Source organism: Callorhinus ursinus, unplaced genomic scaffold (genome assembly GCF_003265705.2).
Source record: "Callorhinus ursinus isolate GAN/ISIS: 27379988/994484 unplaced genomic scaffold, GSC_fseal_2.0 scaffold68, whole genome shotgun sequence".
NCBI classification, from domain to species: Eukaryota; Metazoa; Chordata; class Mammalia; order Carnivora; family Otariidae; genus Callorhinus; species Callorhinus ursinus.
The window spans coordinates 1019475-1044920 of NW_027397130.1; the positions used below are offsets into that span (position 1 = coordinate 1019475).

Sequence of the window (25446 nt, forward strand, 5' to 3'; positions counted from 1 at the left end):
AAGGGGCCGCGGCGCGGCCTGGGCCCGGGCGGTGCCCGCGGGTCCCGCGGCCGCATGAGCCGCGTGCGGGGGGCGCTGTGCCGGGCCTGCCTCGCGCTGGCCGCGGCCCTGGCCGCGCTGCTGCTGCTGCCGCTGCCGCTGCCGCTGCCCCGCATGCCGGTGCCGGCGCCGGCGCCGGCCCCCGCCCCGGCCCCGGCTCCGACTCCGGGCCCCGGCCGGCGGGCGTCCCCCGCCCGACCCGCCACCGCCCCCCGCCTGCGGCCGGACGACGTGTTCATCGCTGTCAAGACCACCCAGAAGAACCACGGGCCACGACTGGGGCTGCTACTGAGCACCTGGATCTCTCGGGCCCGCAAACAGGTGGGCCTCGCCCCGGGATCGCCGATCTCGGCACCCCTGCCCCGGATCCCCGGCCCCGAGACCCCCATCCCCCGGATCCCCCAGCCAGGATCCTGATCCCGGACTGCAAACGTCCGTGCCCCCTGACACCCCTGTCCCCGCAGGGGCTGCCCCGGGGACCCCATCCCCGGGTCCCCCATCCACTGCTGTGTCCCCAGAGTGATGGCCAGACCCCTGCCCTGAGTCTGCGGGGACCCAGGCCCGGCGCCCCTCCTACCCGGGTGCGTTCTCTCAGCTGACACTGGACCAAGACCCCACAGACACCCCGTGAGAGCAGGCCCGGTCCCAGCCGCACCCGGAGACGCCAGGGACGGTAGCAGGCCGACAGTCGCTGGGACGCCACCCTCCCCTCTCCCCCATCCCAACCCCAAGGGTCCAGGCCCGTCCTGGGCACCCTCTTCTCATCCCGAAGCTCCAGCTCTGAAGCCCAGGCTCACCCTCTGGCATCTGTGCAGCTGCATCATGATCCACCTGGGGTCTCACAGGTTGTCTCTCCCCAGACATTCATCTTCACGGACGGGGATGACCCTGAGCTACAGCTCCAGGGAGGTGAGTGCACTCCCCAGCTCACTGTGCACCAGGGCCCCCTCACGTATCCTTTGGTGCAGTGACGGCTGTCTCCCTGCTATGTACAGAGGCCCAGGGGTTAAGCCACTTGCCCAGGGTCACATAGCTGGTAGAGCTAGGATGCCCACCTGCCACCAGCCCAGCAGCCAGGGCCCCACCCTGCCAGCCGGGCTTTGCCTCCTGCAGCCCCTGGCAGGCGTCCCAGGGCCTCAGGCTGGAGCCCTGGTCCCTGAAGACGCTCCCTTCTGGCAGCCCCACTTCAGGCACGTGTCCTCAACCCTGCGGTGGCTTTGCACTCATGGGGTTCCAAATGGTTGTCACCTGTCTGGGCCCTGTGGGTCAGCAACAAGCTCAGCAAGTGAGGCCAGGCCTGGGGGCTTTGAGCAGGGCGAGATGGCAAGGCACGCGGGACAGCCACATTTTGCCCTGATGTCCGTGGGGTGGGCCGGTGGCAGGCCTCGTCTCACCGTGGCGCTCACACTTCCCTGGTTTCCCCAACCCGGCAGGCAGCCACATAATCAATACCAACTGCTCAGCCGTGCACACTCGCCAGGCGCTGTGCTGCAAGATGTCCGTGGAGTACGACACGTTCATCGAGTCGAGACGCAAGTGTGTGATGGCCACGCCCCGGTGCCCCCCCCCCCCCCCGGGAGAGCCCAGGGCTGAGGCCGGGCCCACACACCGGGGCCAGGGGGTGGAGGCCTCCACCTGCACCAGCCCCTCACTCGTGAGCATTCCCCACCGCCCCCAGGTGGTTCTGCCATGTGGATGATGACAATTATGTGAACCCCAAAGGCCTGCTGCGGCTGCTGTCCACCTTCTCGCCCAGTCAGGACGTCTACCTGGGGCGGCCCAGCCTGGACCACCCCATCGAGGCCGCTGAGAGAGTCCAGGGAGGGGGCACTGTGAGTGCTGAGCCGGGGAGCGGCGGCTGAGAGAGGGGAGACCCCGGCAGGGAAGGGCAGCAGGGGCAGGTGTCTGACCCGTCCCGGGGGTGGGGGCACTTCAGGAGGTGCTGTGGGAGGAGCTGGGGCCCTGGGGGGCCGGGTCGCAGAGGCCCATCCTCTTGTGCCCTGGGGCACTTCTGCCACTTGTGTGGGGAGTCGCTGAGGGGCCGCTCAAGGACGACACTCTGCCTGGCACTTTTCTCCTCCTCAGGTGACCACTGTCAAGTTTTGGTTCGCCACGGGCGGGGCCGGGTTCTGCCTGAGCAGAGGCCTCGCGCTGAAGATGAGCCCCTGGGCCAGGTGAGCGGGGCGGGGTGTACATGGGGGTGCCGGCTGCCTGGGCTGGGAGGCCCGGGGTGGTGGTGCTGAGGACTGTGGAGGCCCTGACCCGCTTCCCCCGACCGCTCCCAGTCTGGGCAGCTTCATGAGCACAGCCGAGCGGGTGCGGCTGCCGGATGACTGCACAGTGGGCTACATCGTGGAGGGGCTGCTGGGCGCTCGCCTGCTGCCTAGCTCGCTCTTCCATTCCCACCTGGAGAACCTGCAGAGGCTGCCGCCTGACGCCGTGCTGCAGCAGGTACGGCCCCTGGGCACTCCTGGGGCCTCACCCCCACCTGCCCCCCCCAAGGCACCTGGCCCTTCACCCAGATCTCAGGCCAGATCACCAGGGCTCAAGGAGGCATTCCCAGCCCCTCAGCGAACTTGCTGCAGACCCTGTGCTTGGCCTGCTGGGACCCAGGGGCTTGGGTGTGGGGGCTCATCTGTGAGGCGCAGCTTCTGTGCTTTCCCCAGCCGATAGGCCCAGGGCAGCTGGGTAACTGGGCGGCCGCCGAGGTGGGGAGTGTGGTCACAGGGCCGGCCGCAGAGAGGGACAGGCGGCTTGGGCAGGGGTGCCCCCGCATGTGCACCAGGCACCCTCCTGAGGTGTCTCCTGTGTCGGCTGCACTTCTCAGCGCTTCCACATTGTTCCGGAGCCTGCCCTTGGGGGCCTGGGGGGTGGGGGGAGGGGGTGATCCTGCCCTGCCCTGGAGGGCCCCCGGAAGCCAGAGGCACAGCAGCCTCTCCTGGTTTGACTCCGGAGGCAGGCGGAGGGTGTGGGGGTCCTGAGAGAGTGACATGCCCCCGCCAGGTCACCTTGAGCTACGGGGGTCCAGAGAACCCACATAATGTGGTGAATGTGGCCGGAGGCTTCAGCCTGCAGCAGGACCCCACACGGTGAGTGGGCAGTGGGGAGGGGCTCTGACGCCAGCCCCCCACAGCACCTATACCCCAGCAGGCCTGACCTCCACATTTCCTTCCCAGGTTCAAGTCTGTCCATTGCCTTCTCTACCCGGACACGGAGTGGTGTCCTGTGCACAAGCAGAGTGACCCCGTTTCTCGGTGACCCTGGATTCCCAGCCCAGGGAACAGGAGTGTGCTGACCCCTCCTGGCCTCAGCTCTCCCAGCTGGCTACAGCCACGTCCAGGGAGATGTGGGCTCCCTGCAGGCCTGACCAGGCTCTCTGGGAGAGCTGCTTGCCCCACCCAGGGGTCCAGGCTGTGCAGTGTGCAGGCTGCCCCAGAAGGCAGAAGGGGGAGATGCTGCTCGCCCTCCCGGCCCAGCCCCTGAGGTGTGCCCCCACGCAAAAGGTGTCCACCCTAGGACCTAGGGGCCTGGGAGGAGGCTGGCACCCGGCTCCCAGGGCTCCATCCTGACCTCCTCACCCTGCTGGAGAGGGGGGTTCCACGTAGAGTGGGCTCCCTGAGTGGGCTCCAGGCCAGGTCACACACGGGATCCGTCATCTGGCCATCAGGGAGCACAGAGGCTTCACCTGCAGGCCTGGGGCGGGAGAGCCACCCTCCCCCCACCAGGCTTGGTGCCCGGCCAGAGCATCGTGGTCTCTGAGGGAGCCGCTGTAAGGACTCAGGCCTCTGGCCGGCGGGGCTCGGGGCACAGCCTGCTCCGAGCCAGAGCATCTCCATCCGGAGGCCGCTTCACCGGGTCCCCTTGGCCAAGGTCGTCTTATTTCCCGACTCTGACCCACCACTTAGTACTCACCCCCCTCCAAGTCCAAAAAGGAGCAGGGCCCTTTTGTTTGGGGCTCCCTCTGCAGCGTGGCGCCCCATCCCAGCTGCTGACCCACCTTAACTGTGCCTTTCCATGGAGGAGAGAGCAGAACGAGGGGACTCGGCACTTTGGTTCTGGGCCCTTGCTGTACCATTGCCAGAAATGAATAAAGGCTTGATTGTTCCTCTGTTTGGCTCATTGGCTTAGTGGACCAGCACAGCACCTGGCCGCTCCTGGCAGGGCCTCCAGCTGCTGCCCCAGGAAGGCTCCATCCAGGCAAATTTGCATCCCTTACAGCCCTGCTAGCCAAGCCTTAGCTGCCCATGGGACTCTTCTGTGTGAGCCCAAGCACATAGCCAGGGGTCGGGAGAGGCAGGGAATGATGAACGCGGCGCAAACCTGTCCCAGGAGGATGGCCTTCCTGTTAACAGTTGCTTTCTCAGCACACCGGACAAGTAGTGTGTGTGTGGGGTGCGTGTGCACACAAAGACATGCGCAGGTGTACATGTATGTAAGCGACGGTGTGCGTGGGCGCATGTGGGTGTGGGTATGTGCCTGGCTGTGCATGAGTGTGTGTACGTGAGTCTGTGCGTGAGTGTGCGTGTGTCCGTACGTGTGTGTCTGGCTGTGCATGAGTGAGCTGTGGTGTGTGCAGATGGTGTGTGTGTATAGGGCAGGCAGGCAATACCCAAATAAGCAGCTTGGAGTCAGCATGGACTGCTTTCTGTGTATGATTCGACGGTGCATGACCAGGAGGGAAACGCATCTGAAGGTCACCTGGAGTCAAGCATCATGGGTTTCAGAGCCGGGGGCTGCCAACAGTCAGGGCTGGGAGAGGAATACTGGGGGTCCAAACAAGTGTAAGGAGTGGTGAATTTCAGCAAAAGCCCGAAACCTCACCTCAAGGACAGCACATTCTTGACACGGGCTGCAGCAATGTCTTGGCAACAGTGAAGGGATCCACGGCAGAAAGGGGCACCCAATCTCAGCCCTGGGCCAGCGCCTCCCCATGTGGTCCACAGCCCGCCTCCTTGAACGTGAGTGTTCTTGATGCTCCCTCCGTGGCAGACAAGGGCGTTCCTTTATCCCTCCTTCCTGAGCCTTCATAACACCCCTCGCCTGAGCCTGGGCCGCACCTGCACGCGGTGTCCTGGGAGGGTGGGGTGGGGTAGGGGACGTGCTGACCGGCAGAGGGAGCCGTCTGCAGAGGAGTTGCTACCAGTGGGTTATGCCCGAGGACCGGTGAGCAGGTTTCTGGCTCTTCTCAGGGCCACGTGTCTCCAGAAGAGTGGTTCAGTGTGCATTGCCCCGAGGATGGAGGATCGTGTCCACTCTACCTCTGTTCTGTCTACGCCGGACTTACCATTTCAGACACCATCAGGTATGAAGTGGTCACTCTGCTCTCTAAACCCATTCTCCGGGGTTGGATTCGCCACAGGTTTGTGTGCCAAGCCTGTTCCATTTCTCCGTCTCTGGTAGGGGTCTAAGTTCACGTCCACTTACTCGGGCCTTCTCAAGGTAGGACTGGCCACAGCACAGCTGTTTTGTGTTGTTGGACTCAGGTTATGAAGTTTCCCAATGAGCAATTTTCCTCTTTGCTTCAAACATCTGTTCCCAGGCACATGGTCCCACCGCTCGGGTCTTCTGTGGAGAGCCCCCGGCAGTCCCAGCCGCACGCCACCGCAGACCGAGCAAGCTTGGGGCTGCAGGGGACCATCAGCATAGAGGGTCAGACAGGAACCGGGAGGCAGCTGGAACCTCAGACTGGGAATGGAGCCTGAGGACGGACAGATGTGGGCTCCAGGAGTCCGGGGTGGGGTGGAGGGAGAAGTCGGCCAGGGTCCTCAGAGAGGGGTACCCCAAAGCAGCAAGTTGGCACAGGACCCAGGTCACTTGGGAGGGGTTTGTGACAGGTTGCCAGGCACGGCCCCTGCTCAGGAGCTCCCCCCTCACACCCCCAGACGTGGAGCATGCAGCAGCCCCCCAAGACCGAGGCACTAGCTGAACCTCCCAGACCCCAGCCCACTCAGGCCACCTGCCTCTCCTTGTGTGCACAGAGCACAGACCCAGGACAGCATCAGATTGGCCCAAATTGCCCCCCCCCGGCTCCTGGAGCTCTAGGCTGGACCATCTCAGAGGCCCAGCCCCCCCTTATCGGGTCAGGAGGAACAGTCGTCCCCCGACCCCCAGCACCCTCCAAGGGGAGGTGGGACTGGCCGGCTTCCTGAGCTGCGTGGTCTGCCAGACCAGGCGGGGCCTTTTTTTTTTCAGAGAGGAAAAAAAAGCCTGGAAAGAAACACCAAAATGTTAATTGTCTCTGAAAAATGCAAAAAAATGGTAAAATGGATTTTTCTCTTTCCCCTTTATGGTATTTTACACGTAACAAAGTATGTCTTATAATGGACATGCAGTAGATGTATCATCAGAAAAAGTTAAAATTTTGTAAATTAAGTTTAAAAATTCAATTGTGGGGCGCCTGGGTGGCTCAAGTTGGTTAAGCGACGGCCTTCGGCTCAGGTCATGATCCTGGAGTCCCGGGATCGAGTCCCGCATCGGGCTCCCTGCTCAGCGGGGAGTCTGCTTCTCCCTCTGACCCTCCCCCCTCTCATGTGCTCTCTCTCTCTCATTCTCTCTCTCAAGTAAATAAATAAAATCTTAATAAAATAAAAATAAAAATTCAATTGTGTATCCTTGGACCTCCGTCTAACATTTTTTGAACGAGCCTTTAATAAGCGTCAGGACACCCCATGTCACCGCAGGCTGGGCCCCAGGCTAGCCCTGGAGGGAGGGTGACCCACCAAGCAGGCCAGCTGCTGCAGGCTGGGTGGGGGGGGTGTTTGGGGGTGAACGGGAGCAGCTGCTGATGGGTGTGGGCTTTCCTGGGGCAATGAAACACGCTTGATCCCCATTGGAAGCTTGGGTATTTGCAAATTGGCCCACTTGACAACATCTGTTTGTAATCCCAAGGTCAGTACTTACTTTCCTGGTCATTTGAAGACAGGTGAAGACTTGTGCATCCCCAGCTGAGGCAGAACTAGGCGAGGCTCTGCCTTAGAGCCCCAAGGATGAAGGCGGCGGTGGGGGATGGGGGCAAATGGCTCCAGCTCCGGGGCCCGAGGCTCAGGTGTGAATCCCCACTCCTGGCAAGGTCACATAACACTTCTGAGCCTCGTTTTCTCTTTTGTCAAATAGAATCTGCCAGAATGAATTGTTTCTCGATTCCCAGGGTTCTTATCTATGGAAAGTGTGTGTGCGCACCTGCGTGCGTTTCCTCTAAGAGCAGTGGCTCAGCCTCGGCTAACTCGGTCTTTGCGGTGACTTCGTCCCACCGTGAATAACAGGGATTAACCCTGTTCTGGGATTAGGTAGTCGTGGTGGTTACACAACTCTGTGAATATAATAAAAACCACAGAACTGTACACTTCAACACCGTACACTTCTTGATGCAAATGATGTCTCAATAAAGACGTTTAGAAAAAAAAAAAAGACGTTTAGAAACTGAGCCAAGATGAGATTCAGAATTGGAGCGGGCCCATATTTATTACATAATTTCAATGCATTAACAAAAAGCATTCCCACAAAGAAATACCCAGGATCAGGTGGTTTCACTGGCAAATTCTATCAAACATTCAAGGAAGGAATAACATCAACATTACACAAAGCCTTCCTGAAAATAGGCGAGAAGATGACATTTTCCCTCATTTCGTGAGGCCAGTATAACTCTGGCACCAAACTCAGACAAGTACATTACAAAAAAGTTGATCAGCTGAATCTAAACTTTATATGGAAATGCTTAGCATGTGGGATCTAAAGAGCAATCTTGGAAAAGAACAAAGTTGAAGGACTTCAAGACCTACCGTGGAGCTACAGTATGGAGACAGCATGGCGCTGGTGCACGGCCCACACGTAGACGCCGAGGCCCCAGAGGACACAGGTGCACACGCACACCGTCACAGGGGTCCCAGTAAAGTCCCCAGAGCAATCCAATGGGGAAAAGTCTTTTCAACAAATACTGCTAGAATCAGTCTATCAATTAATTTGTTTTTACTTGGGGGGAAAAAAAAAAGCCAGCCTGTCGTGTTAGTCAGGATGGGCTTGGCGGTGGTGCAGAAAGGACTAAGTCCTAAACGCGCATTTTTCACATGACAGGGTAATTGCATGGGTCAGGAACCCAGGGCGCTTCTACCTTTGGGGCCCACCATCTGTGGTTCCCAAGTCGCCCCAGCATCATCAGGTAAAACAGAGGAAGAAAGAAGTGTGAGGAGCACCCGAGGCTCAGCACCTGAGCCCAGAAGGGACACAGAGTCCTCCTTCCACATTTCACTGGCTCGATGGGAGGGAAGCTGGGAAGTATGGAGAAGCCCTTAGGTTTGGCGAGTACCCATGATGTGGGACCCTGAGCAGACTGGACGGAGGGAGCAGAAGCCCCCGGGGATCTGATGGCGTTCTGGTGGCGGGGTGGGGGTGACAGGGGGTTCTTATGAAACACCTGTTACTTGCTATTACCAGACACACAAACTTCTATTTTCAGCCAGTGATAACCACCTTGTTCTCAGCCAAGTTTTCCTGATGGGGAGTGTGAAGCCAGGCCTGCAGCGGCAAACGGGTTCTGGAAGGAGAAGAAAGAAGGAGAAGGAATAGGGAAAAGGCAGGGGGGTACAGAGGCCAGGCCTCTCAGCCCGTGGCTCCTGACACACACGGGGCGTGGGGGCAGCCGTCCTCTGTCTTCTCCGAGGAGGGGACGCCAGCCCCGCATTTTGAAAGCTCAGTTGTAGGGAGTCGCCGCAGTGAGGAGGGGTCTCCACGGGGTTCTGGCCTCCATGCAGGGGCGCACCGGCTCGGGTCCCCGTGCCCTGCCCACAGCCACCATCTCCAGGTAGCTTCCCGGCCCCTGTGCCGGTCCCAGGGCCCGCCCTGCTCCGCACCCCAGACCTCGTCGCCCCCGGCCCAGCCGGTGGGCTTTCCTGAGCCCCAGCGACGTCCCTCCTCCCACCTGAGCCCGACCTCTGGCCCCACCAACCTCCTGGGGCGGCTTTCCCAGCTGTGCTCTGGCCAAGGCCCTGGAAGGGTAGGCAGTTCTCTGAGGGGTTCATGTAAGAAGATTGAGGGGCACCTGGAGGGCCCAGGCAGGTAAGCGTCCAAGTCTTGATCTCAGGCTCACGTCTTGATCTCGTGGTCATGTGTTCAAGCCCCACGTTGGGCTCCATGCTGGGTGTGGAGCCTACTTCAAATAAAATAAAGTAAAATAAAATAATAAAATAAAAGCTTGAAGCCACACAGAGCGGCCTTGGGCCCCTAACCTGTGCCCGTCTTCCCCTTGCCCAGGAGAAAGAAGCAGAAACCCCAGAATGCACAGCATTGGGAGGCCCCCCCCAAGAACCGGCCCCCCCCAGGGCAGCCGTCCCACCCCCCATGGCTTCTTCCTGCCCACCACCCTTCCCCTTCCTTCCCTGCCTTTCTTCTGTGCTTTTTCTTTCTTGGAAGTTGTGCCAGGAATCACTTTCTCACTCCCGCATTTGGGCCAGGCCGCCCCCCCTTTTTCACGCACTTGTTCCTTTAGAGCTCTGTCCTCTGCTGCCTCCCCTCCTGGAAACCACTCAGGTGTTTGGCGATATAACTGTGTGTTTGTATTCTTGTAAAGTGTGTGTCATTTCTTAAAAGGGTTTTATTTATTTGTGAGAGAGAATATGTGCCGGAGCAGGTGGGGGGGCAGAGGCAGAGGGAGAAGCAGGCTCCCGCGGAGCAGGGAGCCCCACGCAGGACTCGAGCCCAGGACCCTGGGACCGTGACCCGAGCTCAAGGCAGACGCTTAACCGAGTGAGTCACCCAGGCGCCCCGGTGTGTTTCATTTTGTACGCAGACATTTTTGTGCTTACTGTCTGCATGGCGTGTCTTTTCCTTCCCATTTATTTGTAACAATCACAAGGTGTCTGTAGACAGCATTTGGTCTTGCTTTTACATTCGTGGTGATGATCTCTGCCTTGGACATGTGTAGCCGGGTCACGTTTGATGTAGTTACTGGTCTAGTTGGGTTCAAGTCCACCACTTTGCCGTGTTTTCTATTTGTTCTTTCTGCCTTTTGTTCTCCTGTTGCTCCTTGCCCACCTCTCCCGGGGTGGGGCTGGCAAGCAAATAGCTTTAGTGCTTTATTTTATTTCCTCGTTTGGTTTCTCAGCCACATATCCAAAAAGTATTTCGTTGGCACTGCACGGTTAACAATATGCATCCTGAATTTATCAAAATTGGTTTGGGGTCAATATTAACCATTTCACAAATGTAATAACTTTGCAAGAATAGAATGTCTTTTCCCTCATTCTCCTTTGGGCTGTCGTTTTACTTTTTACTTTTACATATGCCATTTCACAAGGATATTTTTTAAATATTTATTTATTTAAGTCATCTCTATACCCAACGTGGGGCTCAAACTCATGACCCTGAGATCAAGAGTCGCTTCCTCCTCCGACTGAGCCGGCCAGGCTCCCCTCTTATTTTTATTTTATTTTATTTTATTTTTAAGATTTTATTTATTTATTCATGAGAGACAGAGAGGCAGAGGCAGAGGAAGAAGCAGACTTCCTGCTGAGCAGGGAGCCTGATGCAGGACCCGATCCTAGGACTCTGGGACCATGACCGGAGCCAAAGGCAGACACTTAACCGACTAAGCCACCCAGTGCCCTATTTTTATTTTAAAGAGTCAAGTGTTTTTAAAGGAATTTTTGACAAGAAAAATTGTATTGAATATTTTCCAACGTATTTATTATTTCTAACAGTCTTCATTCCTTCTGGTAGCTGCAAGGAATCATTTCTCTTCAAGCTAAAGAATATCCTTTAGCTTTCTTATAGTACAGTTCTACTAGGGACAAAATCTCTCAGCTTTTGTTGACCTGGAAATGTCTTATTTCACCCTCATTTATTTTTTTTTAAGATTTTTTTTTATTTATTTGACAGAGAGAGACACAGCGAGAGAGGGAACACAAGCAGGGGGAGTGGGAGAGGGAGAAGCAGGCTTCCTGCCGAGCAAGGAGCCTGATGCCGGGCTCGATCCCAGGACCCTGGGACCATGACCTGAGCCGAAGGCAGACGCTTAACGACTGAGCCACCCAGGCGCCCCTCACCCTCATTTTTTTAAGATGTTATTTTTAAGTCATCTCTACACCCAACACGGAGCTTGAACTCACAACCCAGATCAAGAGTTGCGCACTCCTCTGACTGAGCCCACCGGGTGACTCTCACCTCATTGCTGAGAGATATTTTTGCTGCATCTAGAATTTCTGGATTGACAGAGTTTTTTTTTCTTTTAGCACTTTAGAGATGTCATTTCACTGCCTCCTGGCCCCTTTGTTGGCTTATGAGGAGTCATCTTTCATGCTCCCAATTCCCTCTGGGCAATGAGTGCTCCTCCTCTATCTCTGCCACACCCTCCTTCTATCTTTGGTTTAAACAGATTGATAATGATGCACTTTGATGTCGTTCTTTTTATACCTATCCCGCTTGGGGTTCGGTGAGCTCTGGGGTCTATGTTGATTATTTTAATCAAATTTTGGGGAATTTGGGGGCATTAGTTCTTCAGACATTCTTTGGCGCTATTCTCATTTTCTTCTTCTGGGAAGTCAATTCCCTGCATGTTAGACGATTTATCTGACCGTCCCCTTATCCAGCGGGTCCTTGAGGGTCTATTCATTTTTCTTTGGTCTTTTTGTTCTCTTTCTTCAGATTGGATCATTTCTACTGATCTGCCTTCAAGTTTAATGACTCTGTTTTCTGACACTTACAATTTCCTGTTGAACCTACCCAGAGAATTTTCTTTTAGTTATTGTACTTTTAAAGTCACAATTTCCATTTGATTCCTTTTTATAGTTTCCATTTCTATGATAAAATTTTCTATCTGCTCATCAAAATGTTATTTTCCCTTAATTTTTTGAACACATTTATAAAAGGTGCTTTAAAGTATTGTTTGGCAAATCAAGATAATTTTTGTTTTAGTTGGCTGCTTTTTCCTTGACTATGGGCAATGTTTTCCTGTTTCTTTTCATTCCTAGAAAATTTTCATTGTGTACTAGACATTACAGATGATATGCCATAGAAAGTCTGGGTTTTGTTATCTTCCTCTGAAGAGTGTTGGGGTTTTTTTTTGTTGTTGTTGTTTTTTTAATCTTTTTATCAATTTTGTTTGAAATTTTCTTAAAGATTTTATTTATTTGACATTGAGAGAGAGAGAGAGAGAGACAGTGAGAGAGGGAACACAAGCAGGGGGAGTGGGAGAGGGAGAAGCAGGCTCCCCACTGAGCAGGGAGCCTGATGCCGGGCTCGATCCCAGGACCCTGGGATCCTGACCTGAGCCGAAGGCAGATGCTTAATGACTGAGCCACCCAGGTGCCCCGAAGAGTGTTGGTTTTTGTTTTGTTTTGCAATTTAATTACTGACTAATCATTTTGAACTTGTTTAGGTTTAGTTTTGTGTTTTATTAGGGTTATCTGTGGAAAACTCCTGGTGTTTCCCTGGGTCCTCTAACTTAGTGGGACTTAGCCTCCAAACTGTCTGCCCTGTATATTTTATTAGGGCTTTAGAGAGAGAAGAAAGAGTAAGCCTACCTCTCGTGGCCCCGACTCATAAGGATGAGACTTTCCAGGTCATAGCTGGATGCTTAGGGCGTGAACTAGGTGTTGATGAGCTGTGTCCACTCTGGCTGGGCCAGAGCTCCCAGGTCCCCAGCACTGGGCCATAAACTACTGCTCTGTTCTGTCCTGAACCACTCTTGGGTGATCTCATCCTGCACGTGTTCAGCCCAATCCTCAGTCATGCACTAGAAAGGAACCAGACAGAGACCACACACAGACTTGTGGGCACAGCCTCCTCCCCTCCCTGAAGATTCCAGCGCCTTCAGTTGCCTCAAACCCTGATCTGCCTCCGCTGCTTGGCAGGACCACATGTTCTGCTTGGATTCTGGCTCCCTGCCCCTCAGTGAACGTGTTATCCTAGGCAGAGCATCTGTGGGTCTAACCTCAGGGTTTTCTATCCACCAAGGATGAAAGTCTTGTGCTGCCTATTATCCATTTCCAGAAAACAGTTACTGGGTATATTTGTCAAGCTCCATCGTTATTTACAGTGGGAATGCTAGTCTGGGAACCAGGTAAAACATCACCACTGGAAGCAAATGTGCATGATTTTTAGTCTATGGGGAGGACAGGGTATTGTAAATCTCAGTCACTTGTTCCATTCGGATCCAGGGGCCAAGTTACAGTTGCTCCTGAGGAAGAACTAGCTGGTGGAAGGCTCTGGTGGGGTCTAAGGAGACAAAAATTCATCTCAGTTGGGCCAGCTCCCCAGGGGGTGGTTGGCCTCCCCAGAGACACCGTCATCTGGAGGAAGGGACGAGCCTCTCCCTGTACGGAGAAAGGCCGAGCGGTGTGAGGACCCCGTGACTTGGCCTACAGACAAGAAACCCCTAGAAACCTCACCCCTAGAAAGTGACCCTGGACCCAACAGCTGGGACCTCAGCTTCCAGACTCACAGTGCATGGGGCCTTGTGCCTGCAGACTGGGGTCCACACCCAAAGGGTGTGGGGACAGGCATAGGGAGGCAGCTTGCAGGCAGGAAGCTTGATGCCCCTCCCCCTAATGCTGGCAGTAGCCCGGATGGCTTTTCCCAGGGGCACTGCCTTACACTTACCCAAGAAGAGCCTTTGTGCCTCGGGCCACCTTGGGAAAGAACTTACTAGGCTCTTGGCAAAGGAGATCTGCTGGCAGGCCCTCTCCCTACACCTTATACATTCGCTATCGGGCCATTATATAGGGAGCAGGGGCCTGACACCTTTTCCCACCAGAGAAGCTGTCAGCTGAGGGCAGGCTCAGTCCCAAGGACCCAGGAGCTTCCGGGAAGGGGCTCCTGCCCAATAACCCTGACACCCAAGGCCTCCCTGTCATTCTCCAAGCCCCGGTGCCTGGCTGTGAAACAGTCGGCTTCTGAGAGGGCAGACACCCACCCCTGGAGCGGGGCCAGGGGCCTGCAGGAGATGGTGGAGGCCGGCAGGGTGAGAATTCCCTGAGAAGGACGGAAACCTCCGCTGTGGTTCTGGTCTCCACGCCCAGCCGTCTCAGCCAGTGCCCTAGCGCAATCCCCTCTGCAGACGTCCGGCACTCTCCCTCTGAGCCTCGGGGCCGCAGCGGCAGGGTAAGGACTGGCCACCGTGGGTGAAGAAAAGAATCGACGGGGGCGCCTGGGTGGCTCAGTCAGTTAAGCGGCTGCCTTCGGCTCAGGCCCTGAGGGATCGAGCCCCACATCGGGCTCCCTGCTCAGCAGGGAGCCTGCTTCTCCCCTGCCTGCCGTTCCCCCTGCTGGTGCTTGCTCTCTGTCTCTCTCTCTCGTTCTGAGTCAAATAAATTAATAAAAAATATTTAAAAAAAAAAAAGAATCAACGAGGTGTGGTTTGCAGCTGACATGCCAACCGGGGCAGTGTGTCCCACGTGGCCCGACTAAGGCAGCATGCAGGGGCTGGCTCCCAGGTCCTCAAAGGAAACCTTGCAGGAACCCTTTCTCTGTGGTGCCCATAGCCTAAACACCTGTCCACAGAGGGGGTGTTCAAAGTGGGAAAGGCCAGGCGCTCAGCCCACAGACACCCCCAGAAGCAAAGCCCTCCCCAAACTGAACTCTTGGGATGGCCTGAGCCCTGGATCCCACTCCCTGCTGGGAGCACAGAGGCCCAGGGGCGAGATCTGACCTGGAATGTCTCGTGTGATTTTATTTATTCATTTGTCAGAGAGACAGACAGAGAGAGAAAGCAAGCACAAGCAGGGGGAGGGGCAGAGGGAGGAGCAGACTCCCCTCCAAGCAGGGAGCTCGATGCGGGACTCGATCCCAGGACACTGGGATCATGGCCTGAGCCACCCAGATGTCGCAATAAATAAATAAAATCTTTAAAAAAAAAGAATGTGCCATTCATTCATTCATTCATTCATTCCTCACTCCCCAGATACAGTTGAAGTGCATTCTCTGCCCAGTGCTGGGGGATCAGAGGCGGACAGCACGCCCTGCCCTCCCGGGGCTCAGGCTGTCAGGAGTCACAGAGCGGATGTGATGGGGGTGGGGGACACACCACAGGTGCAGGAACCCAGGGGGGTGACCCTCAGAGAAGCTGACGTCCCAGTTCGGCTTCTTGGGCCCAGACCCCAAGACGGTGGGCGGAGCAAAGAGCCAAGCAGGCGGTGGCCAGTGGGGAGAGAGCCCGGGGCTTCTCCCAGCCGACAGGGCAGGAGCTGAGCAGGGCTGAGAGCCAGGCCGTGAGACTGCAGGTGACCTAGCCTTGGGGACAGGCAGATCCTCATGATAGAACCAGGGGGGCCTGATGGGCAGCAGGCGGCCAGTGGGGCATGAACAAAGGTCTGGAACCAGTGCAGGCTCTGGGCTCTGGGTGGCACGGCAGATAGGTGCCACTCAGAGAGAAGCCACTTGCTCAGCGTGGGCGTGGACGACCCCAGGGGCAGCACCCTCCACACCTCATGGCACCAAAGCGCCCTTGCTTGGGAGACAGGCTTGGCCTCCAGGCCCCGGGGCCACGTGCACTCCCCAGCCTTCTGCAGGTGCACAGAAGAGTCGTGGGACTGTACCTGTCCGCACCTCCCAGTCACTAAATGTTCCAGGTGGCGTCAAGCCTTCCCAACTGAGAAACTGGCCAGCCCAGGCAGTGGGGTGGGATCTGGCCTGCGGGGGGCCCTTCTTCCCAGGCCTCCCTGAGGCCCCCATGCCCTTCCCAAGGGCAGCCTGGAGCCCAGGCCTTTCCAGTGGGTGCCCAGGGTCTGGCCGTTTGGTGGGGAGCCCCCTCCCCTCAGAGCCCACCTGTCCCTGGCCCCAGCCAGCTCTGACTTAGCTCCACCCCACCCTGCTCAAGTGTCCCCTTTGGGGCTTGTCCCTGGCCAGGTCCAATTTCGGGCAGGTCTGCTCAAGGGTGCTCTCCTTGCCCTGAGAAACAAAAAAAGCAAATAAAACCTCCCTCTCTCTTAAGGAGGAAACCTGAGAAGTTAGCTTGGAGGCTTGGGAAGGACCTTTGTTCAGGTGCAGCCCAGGCCTTTCACGTGTGGCCCCTGGGTGCCCGAGGCCTTCCCCCCCACCCCCGCAGCACCTGCTGGTGCAGAGTGCGACATCTGCCTCTTGCCACGACCAGGTTCCAGATGGCGCAGCTACAAGGGGGCGGAGCCTGCACCAGCCTGAGTCCCTGCACGGCTGGCCCCCGAGCCCTAGTGGAAGTGGGAGAGAAGGCGTCCTTACATCAAGCCCCTGGGATTATGGGGCTTGTCAGTGCTGCATGGGCTTGGCCCGTGGCACGGGGAGCTTAGCCAACAGCAGCCCCAGGGAGCATTCCCAGGAGACCACCCTCATCTCAGACACCAGCGGCAAGGTGAGGGGTCCCCAGGGCTACCCTCTTTGCAGACCAGCTGGCTGCAAATTCAGGGTACCCCACAGACACCCTCAGTTTCCATAAGTCACTAGAATGATCCACAGAAGGTGCTGTACTTAGGATTACATTTTTCTTACAGCAAATGGATACAGAAAATCACCAAAGGGAGAGAGAGAGGGTGGCACCCGGGAGAGGCCAACTTGCCCACTGTCTCTCCCCTCCCGGAGTCCTGACCTGTGATAACACGCATGAAATATCCCCAGCCAGGGAAGCTTGCCTGAACCTTTGGTGTCCAGGAGTTAGGTGTCCACCATGTGGCTGGCCGACCTTTAGACTCCAGGTCCCCCCAGAGATCAGGCCTGATACGACATATCCCGAAGCCCCCAGCATAAATCACACCTGAGACTATCCCGTGCCCAGGCCCCCGGGCGAGCCGACACACGCCTGTCAGGCGGGACATGGCAGGGGCCCGGAGATCCTGTCCCAGGAGCAGAGACAAGGGCCAGACCCCTCTGTGGTTAACTCTCCACTAAACACAGTCTAAGAGGGCTGGGGGTTCACCAAGCAAGCTGGTGCAATGCAGGTGAGCGCCTGCTCCTGGCCCGCCACCTTGGGTGGGGGGGGTCCCCACACCGGCGGCCTGCCACAGCCTGGGTCACACCCTTCTTGTGGCCTGTTTCACGCCCCTTTCCCTGGTGGGTCTGCCACATGCACCCAAAGCCCAGGGCCCAAGCTGGCCTGCGGTGGTTACGCATGTTGCTCAGTGATCTTCCTCTCAGAAACTGTGGTGAGCCCATGTCAGGGGCCCTGGGGCAGGTGCCAGGCACTTGGCAAGTCTTTGCTCCATCAGCTCTGATCTGGGCATGGAAGCCCCTTCCCGGGCTGCCCTGTCCCTCTGCCCTGTCTCTCAGCCCCTCAGGGGTCTGCCTGGCCTGCCCTGCATGTTGGCACCTCTGCTTGTCGGCAGGCCTTGTCCCTCACCCACGTGGCCTCTGGGTCCCAGGCTTGGAGAGACTCTGGCAGCAGCTGGGACCCCACAGCAGGCTGGGCCCCGGGTCTGGCTGCTGCCAGCTTTGCACACACGGTGGGCTGCATGTGCGTCCCCACGCCCACAGCAGTGCGCCGCTCCTCAGCACGGGTTCAGCGGGCGCAGGGGGCTCAGCGGGCGCAGGGTGGGCAGCGGGCTCAGCGGGCGCAGGGGGCTCAGCGGGCACGGGGGGGCAGCAGACTCAGTGGGCGCAGAGGGTTCAGTGGGGGCAGCGGGTGCTTCTCCTGGCTGTAGAGACACAGGGGAAGGGGCGTTCCCAGCCCAAGGCCTGCATAAGAGACCTGAAAGTGTCCGCAGTAGTCCTCGAAGAAGCGCTGACCCTCTGCAGACCCAGACTCAGCCTCACCCGGAATGATGGTGCAAATGGACCCCTCAGGCCCCAGGGACGCTTTGTGAAAGTGGCGGCACCAACTGCTAAAGCATGGGACCTGGAACTCTGGGGTGGGACAGAGGGACGCACGCTTTGCAGCACTAAGTGTCCCAAGAGCCCACTGTCCCTTTGCCCAAAGAACCCCCTGCGCCTGCCCGCCCCTCCCCCACCCCGCGGGTCGTGCAGCGGCCGCAGGTCCTCCTACCGCACAGGCCCCCTGCCCCCCGCTCCATGAGTCTGGGCAGGCCGGGGTGAAATCCCAAGCGTGAGTTTGGGAAGTGGTGGGCCACCCACACACCAGAACAACTTCACAATTTTGTTGATTAGGAGCAACAGACCCGGGGAGGCATCTGTGTGGAATGGACACCAAGGGCGTGGGAGCAGCGCAGAAGGGACACAAAGCTGCGCGGAGACGGACGTCCACAGGGCTCACCAGCAGAGCCGGGCTCCTGTGAGGGCAGCAGCTGGTGGTGCCAGCCGGGCGCTTGCCCCGCGTGCTGGGGCCCGGACGCAAGGACAGCCGCACGAAACACCTGGAAATGCCGGGCTCCAAGGCATGCTGGGCGGGAAGGCACCACGGGCGCGGAGAGGTTGGCACGTTCCCGTGAGACCCGCTCTCCCAGCCCGGAGAGCCCAGGGGGTGCACCCCTCAGCACCCCTTTTGAGAAATAAGTTCACGACGGGCCCTTCTCGGCAGCCAGAGAGCTTGGCGGGCATGGCCGCCGTCGAGCCGGGCTTCCTGAGTTCAGCAGGGGCACGGGATCCTGGGGTGGCACCCAATCCCCAAAGACGACTTGGTGGCGATTGCCACACGCGGCGGTGCTCAGAAGGCCACCAGACAGAGGTCTTCCTCCAGCGGGCAAGGAGCCCGGGCTGTGGCGTGGTGCAAGGTGAACAGGTGACCGTGTGACCAGTTGCAGACGAGAGGTGTCAGCTCCCCGTTGCGCTTGCACGTCTGTGTGCCCATTCTGTCCTCTCCCGCCACTCCCGTCCCATCTGCCACAAGCCGAGCTGGTAGCGGCCAGGCTTCTGAGTTTGGGCTCCAGCATCTAAGGGAGTGCGTGGCTGGTTGTGCGCTGCTGGCTGAATCGCGTTAGTCAGATTTTGCTACTGGCTTTACTTGGAAGTGAAGTCAGATGCACTGTGGCGGGTGTGCACTGGGTGGGCGGACGCCGCGCACGGCGGACCCGAGCCATAGGGGACGTTTTGCCCGCGGTTCGGAGGACAGATGTGAAGCAGAGGGACAGTGCTGTGCCTGAGCTGGTCACAGCTGACATCCCTCCATCAGAGCTAACATCACCAGCGGTGAGACAGGTTCGCATGGCATCCGCTGACGGCGTGCTGTGCGACACGGCGCCCTTCCCTGGAGCCCCTGACGGAGACATGCAGCCCCTCACCACGAGGGAACACTGGGCAAGGCCCAGCTGACAGGCTTTCTACAAAAGAACCGACCCCCAGGCTCCAGAAATGCCAAGGTCATAAAGGTCAAGGAAAGACTGAGGAGTGCTCTGGGGTGAGGGAGACGAGACGGGCCGTCCCAAACCACAGGTGAGCCTGGACCGGACCCTTTCACTACCTGTTCAGGCAAGAGGAGTGGGTGACCTGCAGGGATGCGCCGAGCTGTGGACACTCCTCCCAGGACACTGTGGGGGCAGGGTCTCGGGCCACGTGCTCTCACTGCAAACACAAAGCAACTGGACGCCAGGAACCTGGGGAGGTGATGGGTGTGTTTATGACCTTGATTGTAGGGATGGTTTCACGGGGGTTTGTCTATGCCCTCGCTCCTCCAATTGTATACATTTAATCTGTGCAGTTCAGTGTTGCTAAGAAGAAAACCCCAGGCCCAGGGGCGCCTGGGTGGCTCAGTTGGTGAAACATCTGCCTTCGGCTCAGGTCATGATCCTGGGGTCCTGGGATCAAGTCCCACATTGGGCTCCCTGCTCTGTGGGGAGCCTGTTTCTCCCTCTGCTTGTGCGCTCTCTCTCTCTTACGAATAAATAAATAAAATCTTAAAAAGGAAAGCAAGAACAAAAGGAAGGAAGAAAGGAAGAGAGAAAAAGAAAATCAGAGGCCCAGGGGCGCCTGGGTGGCTCAGTCGTTAAGCATCTGCCTTCAGCTCAGGTCATGATCCCAGGGTCCTGGGATCGAGCCTGGCGTCGGGCTCCCTGCTCAGTGGGGAGCTTGCTTCTCCCTCTGCCTCTGCCTCTCTCTCTCTCTCTCTCTGACTCTCATGAATAAATAAAACATTAAAAAAAAAAAGAAAAAAAAAGGAAACCAGAGGCCCAAACTGTAGTCACTCATATCAGGGACCCTTGACCCAGTCAACCTGGGAATGTCCCGGTCGGCACTCGGAAGTGTCTATTCCTCTTAGGAGAGCCACCATGCCTGGAGCAAGGCATCCTTTGCTAATAATTTCCTTTTTCCTAGTCTCTCTCTTCCTTTAAAAACCTCTCCTTTTCTGCCGCTCAGTGGAGTTCTTCTCTACTTGCTAGATGGGAAGATGCCTAATCCACAAATTGATTGAGAAAGCCAATTAGATCTTCAAAATTTACTCAGTTGAATTTTTGTTGACAGTGTCTATCAACTATACCTCGATGAAACTGTTCTTTTTAAAAAGAACATCACTGGGAAAATTTATGAGACCTGAATGGGAGCTGAGGACACATGGTGCGGATTCGTGGTGTTAGTCTCCTGGATTGTGTGTTCGTGCGTGTGCACGTGTGTTCATGTGCACACACGTGTGTGTGTGCGTGTGCAGGATAATGTCTGTGTTTGAAGGAAGCAGACATGAGGCTACTTGGGGGTGATGGGGTGCTAGTTTTACTCTCAAATGACGCGGTGGGGAAGTCTGTAGCATCCTTGCAATTCTGAATTATTTCAAAATAAAAATTATCTGTAGCATTTGAACTGTGTCTGGAACACAGTGGCAGCCTTGGAGGGATGGAGCACGCGGTGTGGTGTTTTGATTTGGGGTGTGAGTTAATGGAAGCGGGGAGGCGCTTTTAACCTGTGGGTGTTTGGGAGAACACTCCCCAGAGGGTCTTCTGTGAGATCAGGCAAGGGGGGGCGGGGGCTTGGGGCTGGAAGCCAGCTCCCAGGGCTCTGGGAGGGGTGGGAGCAGGTGTACTCCATCCTGGGGATCTTGGATGAGACCTGTGGATCCCACTGTAGATGAGGGCTCAGCCCTATGCCGCCCCAACGTGCTTCCCAGGCACGGCTCCAGTGCGCATTCTGGGGGCCTCGCTGTGCACACAACTGTTCCGCCCCCACAGCCGGCACCCTGAGTCCCTCTTGGGAAAGGATTTCTAACAAGTGTCTGGGAGGAAAGCCAGATTGCATGTGCTGTGCCATGCCCAGGGCAAGGATTTCCTCAATTTTACTCCCCGATGATTCACGAGGGCAAGGACATGCCCAGAGGGCAAGCCCACCTGGGCCTCCGGGAGCAGAATAGGTGTCAGAGAGGCAGGTTGCGCTTTAGGACAGGAGCCTGTCTTCCCGGGACCGCACCTGGGGTCCAGCCAGGCCTGAATGAGGGAGAGGCAGCAAGGGCCCCCTGTGTGTCAGGGTCACACCTGGAGGGCCTGGTGGAGGGGTCATGTGCCTGAACTCCGGACCTCCGGACAGTGGCTTTGGTCCTGTGAGGCCTGTGACATAGGACTGGAAGGCACTCGGGACATCCCCTTGGACTCATCCCCAGGAGCAGACTCACCATCAGAATCCACGGGCATCAGTGGCACGAAGGAGAAGCCCACAGTGAGTCCTTTGCCACTGCGAAGAGTCCACCCATCTGTGCTGAGATGAAGTTCCAAAAGGGGGAGGGAAGGGAAGCAAAAGGGGGCAGCTAGGGAAGGAGAGAACCCCCCCACCCCCAGAGCCACCCCTGAGAGGGAATGAGGGCACCTCAGGGCGGCCACACCTGTGGACAGGGCTGAGCACTGTGCTTGCAGGCCCAAGGGACAGGAGTCCTCGGGTGGCCAGGGGCACGTGAGGAAGACTCTGGAGGTGCAGTGGTCCCCAGACCGGGGCCATGGTGCAGTAGGGTCAGCGGGGCGGGAGACCAGCCTTAAGCCCAGTGTGCCTTTGCTATCATGCAGGGTCCAGCTCCAGGCCATCTGTCCCCAGCCAGCCAAGAAGGGGCATGCCCCCCAGTCCAGGGTTTATTTTTATTTCCTTTTCCAAAACTCAGGGTGGAATTTTTGGCCAGCACCTTCAGGTTGTGGTGAGGAGGGCAGCAGATCCCTGTGAATGTGGAAACAGAAGCTGTTGTGATGCCCCTCCCCTGCCCCGTGCCCCCAGCCTCCCTTCCTCGACGCCCCCAGAACGGCCTGCCCAGGCCTTTAAAACCCCCGTGCCCTCCTCTTCCGCTGGACAGAGGCTCAGAGTCAGCACTATGCAGCTGAATTCCAGTGGCCTGCAGGCCCTGGTGGCAGGGGCAGGGAAAGGTGGGTGCGAGCAGGGCAGCTGAGGGTGCGGGAGGGGCTGAGGTGGAGAGTAAGGTGGGGCCCGAAGCCTCACAGGCCTGTGTTGGGGTCGTGAGTCCCTCCATGCATGTCACGGACCACCCCACCAGCAATTATCCCCTCACTGCACCCCTGACAGCCCCTGGACCTGAGCCCAGGCTGATGTCCACCACCTAGCAGGCTGCCCTGGAACAGGACATTGGCCACTCCCTGGGCAGTGCAAGACTCCCTGCCCCCACACGGTGGCCCTCAGGCTCAGAGATCCAGCCAGGGCCTCTTCCCTGGGCCCAGTGGGAAGGAGCCACTCTCTGGGGCCTCCCTTGGCCAGACCCTGGCTGGCCAAGCCTCTGACTCAGACCGCCACTTACCCCCTGGTGTCCATTCTCTGCCCAGCACTCACTGCTCTTTCCTGGGCAGAAGGGGATGCAGCCCCGGTCCTCAGCCTTGACCCAGATGTACTGGGCCATCTGCTTACCCACTGCACCCCTGCAGGGATCGGGAGAGACACTGTGAAGGCCCTGCATGCCCTGGGAGCCAGAGTGATAGCTGTGAGCCGCACCAACACTGGCCTGGTCAGCCTCTCCAAGGAGGTGAGGCATGCAGCCCCGCCGTGGCCCGAGCAGCCTGCCCCCCACACCCTCTGGGTGCCTCATGAGCCTGCTGGGAGTACCTCCTTGATCACTGACCAATGCCTCTCCACAGTGCCCCGGGATAGAGACTGTGTGTGTGGACCTGGGTGACTGGGAGGCCACAGAGCAGGCACTGGGCAATGTGGGCCCTGTGGATCTGCTGGTGAACAATGTTGCCATGCTGCTGACGCAGCCCTTCCTGGAGGCCACCAAAGAGGTCTTCGACAGGTGGGGAGCTGGAGAGCAAGTAGACTGGGGAGGGGTTGCTGAGGACGTGGGGCAGATGTGGCCACGAACCATCTGATTGTCTGCCTTCCCCCAGGACCTTCAATGTGAACCTGCGCTCCATGATCAGGTATCCCAGGTGAGCCAGTGGGAGGACAAGGCCCAGTGATGACAAGGCCCAGGTGGGAGTGCGGTGGAGTCAGGCTGCCCCTCTCTTGGCTTCTAGATTGTGGCCCAGGGCATGATCCACCAAGGAGTGCCTGGCTCCACTGTCAGTGTCTCCAGCATGGTGGACCATGTCTCCTTTCCCAACCTAGCTGTCTACAGTGAGTCCCTCTGCCAGCCTGCACCACCCATTCCATGCAGGAGATGCTGGGCTCTGGGGCTTAGCCTCTGTGCAAAGGAGGCTGAATCCCTAAGGGGTCCTCAGGACTGTCTGCCCTCCACAGGCTGCACCAAAGGCGCAATGACCATACTCACCAAAGTCATGGCCGTAGAGCTGGGACCATACAAGGTGGGCATGGGAGGGGGGCCCTGGGGAACAGGGGTGGGGGATCACATAAGGTGGGGTGCAGGCAGGGCTTGGGGCTGGCAATGGTAAGGGGCAGCAGAGGGCATGGGAGAGGTCTGAGGATTACCCAAGGCTCTGGGCAGTGGGGTCAGTGATGGACTGAACACAGAAAGCAAGTTCTGCAGGTGTGTGTTGGGGGGCTGCGCAGAGGCTGTGGGGGCGGGGCTCATATACCTGCTGAGGCCCACTTCGACCCCTGGGCCCTGGAACCGGGTAAACTCCGTGAACCCCAAGGTGGTGCCGATGGCCATGAGCCAGAAAGTCTTGACGGACCCCGAGTTAGCCCGGAAGCTGAAGGAGCGGCACTCGCTGCAGAAGTTTGCAGGTCAGCGGGGCTGCGGGGAGCGGCGGGGCGCGCCGCTCTGACCCCGCCTGCCCCCCCGCCTGCCCCCCGCCGCTCCCCGCAGAGATGGAGGACGTGGTCAACGGCATCCTCTTCCTGCTCAGCGACCGCAGCGCCCCCACCAGCGGCTCGGGCATCCTCGTGGACGCCGGGTACCTGGCCTCCTAGAGCGCGCCGCGCTGGCGAGCCCGGGGGTGGGGGTGGGGGAGAGGCGGGGCTCGGCCCACCGGGCCCCGCCCCACACTCGGACCACGCCTCCCCTCCAACATCCGGCTCCGCCCAAAACCCGGCCACGCCTTCACGCCAGAGGCCCCTTCACCCTGCCGGCCCCATCAGCCCCTCTCCCATCCAGACTCGGTCTCTGGCCACGCTCCCCATCCGCACCCGCGCTGCCGGGAAACCCCCTGTCGCCCCCGCCCACTGTGTCCTCCGCTGTGCTGGTTGGATTTGCCTAAATAAATGGAGGCCGTCCTCCTGGATCCAGTGCGTGCCACGGTTTTGGAGGGGTAGCCGCGAGGCCGGGGAGGAATCAGGGATGGGGGGCACACATTTCACTTTCCATGAAGTGAGGGGGCAGATCCTAGAGCCAGCCGGACTCCACCGCCGACCCTGGCTTGTGGCTGAAGGGCAGCGACTTGTTTACACAGAGATTCTTGTCCATGCCTCTCCCCCAAGAGGCCAGAGGCCAGAGGCCGGAGGGCAGCCTACAGCTACCTTCCCTCCCTGAAGGCTCTGGTCCCGCCCTTCAGCCCCGCCCCGCAGCTGCGACCACGGCGGGTCAGAGGGGTTACGGGTCTCTGGGGTCTGGACTAGACGTAGGCCATCCCTCGGGAAGATGGGACGGAGCGCTCAGCCCGGCTGTGAGGGGGCGGGGGGTGCTGGACCACCCGAGTTTATCCAGCCCAAGGGAATCCAGTTCCACCTCCAGGCACACCTCCCCTCACAAGACCACTCCCGGCAAGGCGGCCCGAGCTGGGCAGGGGTCCACAGCTGCTGCCCTGCCTTCTGTCTGGCCCCAGGCCAGGCACAGGAGCTCTGCGGGTCCTGCCGGGCTCAGCCGCGACCCTCCGAGCCGAGTCCCCACAGGGCACCTGGGGGGTGATGAGGCCTGAGGTGGTCACTCAGCTAGACTGGAAAAGTCTCCAACCTTGAGCAAGGACGCAAGGGATGAGGGGCTGGGGTGGGGTCCTACAGGCAATGGTTCCCCTGGGCAGGGAGAGCACAGGGTCGGGGTGGGGAGAGCTGAGGGCGTTTCCCGCCAACCTGCAGGGCCTCCCACAGCAAGGTTTGTGCCAGACCTGGCCGGCCCACTGAGGATCACGGGACAGTTTAGAGGATTTGGACCCTGTTCTGGGGGCAAAGGAAAGCCACAGAAGGGATCAAAGCACATATGCCTTTCAGGAAGGACTTTCAGGTGGGGGGCCACTCTTCCCTTGGCCTCTGGGAGGC

General features: G+C 58.3%; 2 protein-coding genes and 1 long non-coding RNA gene across 6 annotated transcripts; 2 read left to right on the forward strand and 1 right to left on the reverse strand.

Moving 5' to 3' along the window:
* The first annotated feature begins 13 nt into the window (after window positions 1–13).
* On the forward strand, window positions 14–4143 carry RFNG (RFNG O-fucosylpeptide 3-beta-N-acetylglucosaminyltransferase). Of its 3 annotated transcripts, none has more exons than XM_073886145.1 (8): window positions 25–360; window positions 885–948; window positions 1473–1575; window positions 1718–1871; window positions 2125–2213; window positions 2325–2490; window positions 3043–3128; window positions 3216–4143. In XM_073886145.1, the coding sequence occupies exons 1-8, from the start codon at window positions 55–57 to the stop codon at window positions 3295–3297; spliced, it is 1050 nt and encodes a 349-aa protein (XP_073742246.1). In that variant the 5' UTR covers window positions 25–54; the 3' UTR covers window positions 3298–4143. The 3 variants fall into 3 exon arrangements, with proteins under 3 accessions (XP_073742247.1, XP_073742246.1, XP_025715767.1); XM_025859982.2 differs by having other exon boundaries at window positions 28–360; window positions 900–948; XM_073886146.1 differs by lacking the exon at window positions 1718–1871 and having other exon boundaries at window positions 14–360; window positions 1473–1693.
* Window positions 4144–7495: 3352 nt separating this feature from the next.
* On the reverse strand, window positions 7496–23966 carry LOC112814415 (uncharacterized). Of its 2 annotated transcripts, none has more exons than XR_012376160.1 (5): window positions 23829–23966; window positions 21686–22008; window positions 21479–21556; window positions 9074–9181; window positions 7496–8569 (listed from the first exon to the last, which is right to left on the reverse strand). It is a non-coding gene; the product is annotated as an uncharacterized lncRNA (long non-coding RNA). The 2 variants fall into 2 exon arrangements; XR_003205759.2 differs by lacking the exons at window positions 7496–8569; window positions 9074–9181 and adding exons at window positions 18102–19141; window positions 19346–19478.
* On the forward strand, window positions 22160–24274 carry LOC112814414 (carbonyl reductase [NADPH] 2-like). Its single transcript, XM_025859966.2, is given in 8 exon segments — window positions 22160–22211; window positions 22722–22819; window positions 22932–23086; window positions 23181–23226; window positions 23310–23409; window positions 23533–23599; window positions 23864–23979; window positions 24062–24274. Coding segments are annotated over 8 exon segments (738 nt in total). The 3' UTR covers window positions 24166–24274.
* Window positions 24275–25446: the final 1172 nt, after the last annotated feature.

What these genes read in the sequence shown, in the direction of transcription:
- RFNG (XM_073886145.1), top strand. Translation starts at nt 55, where the DNA reads ATGAGCCGCGTGCGGGGGGCGCTGTGCCGGGCCTGCCTCGCGCTGGCC. An exon ending in TCTCTCGGGCCCGCAAACAG is followed by an intron (nt 361 to 884) that starts GTGGGCCTCGCC and finishes GGGGTCTCACAG; the next exon opens with GTTGTCTCTCCCCAGACATT. An exon ending in AAGATGAGCCCCTGGGCCAG is followed by an intron (nt 2,214 to 2,324) that starts GTGAGCGGGGCG and finishes GACCGCTCCCAG; the next exon opens with TCTGGGCAGCTTCATGAGCA.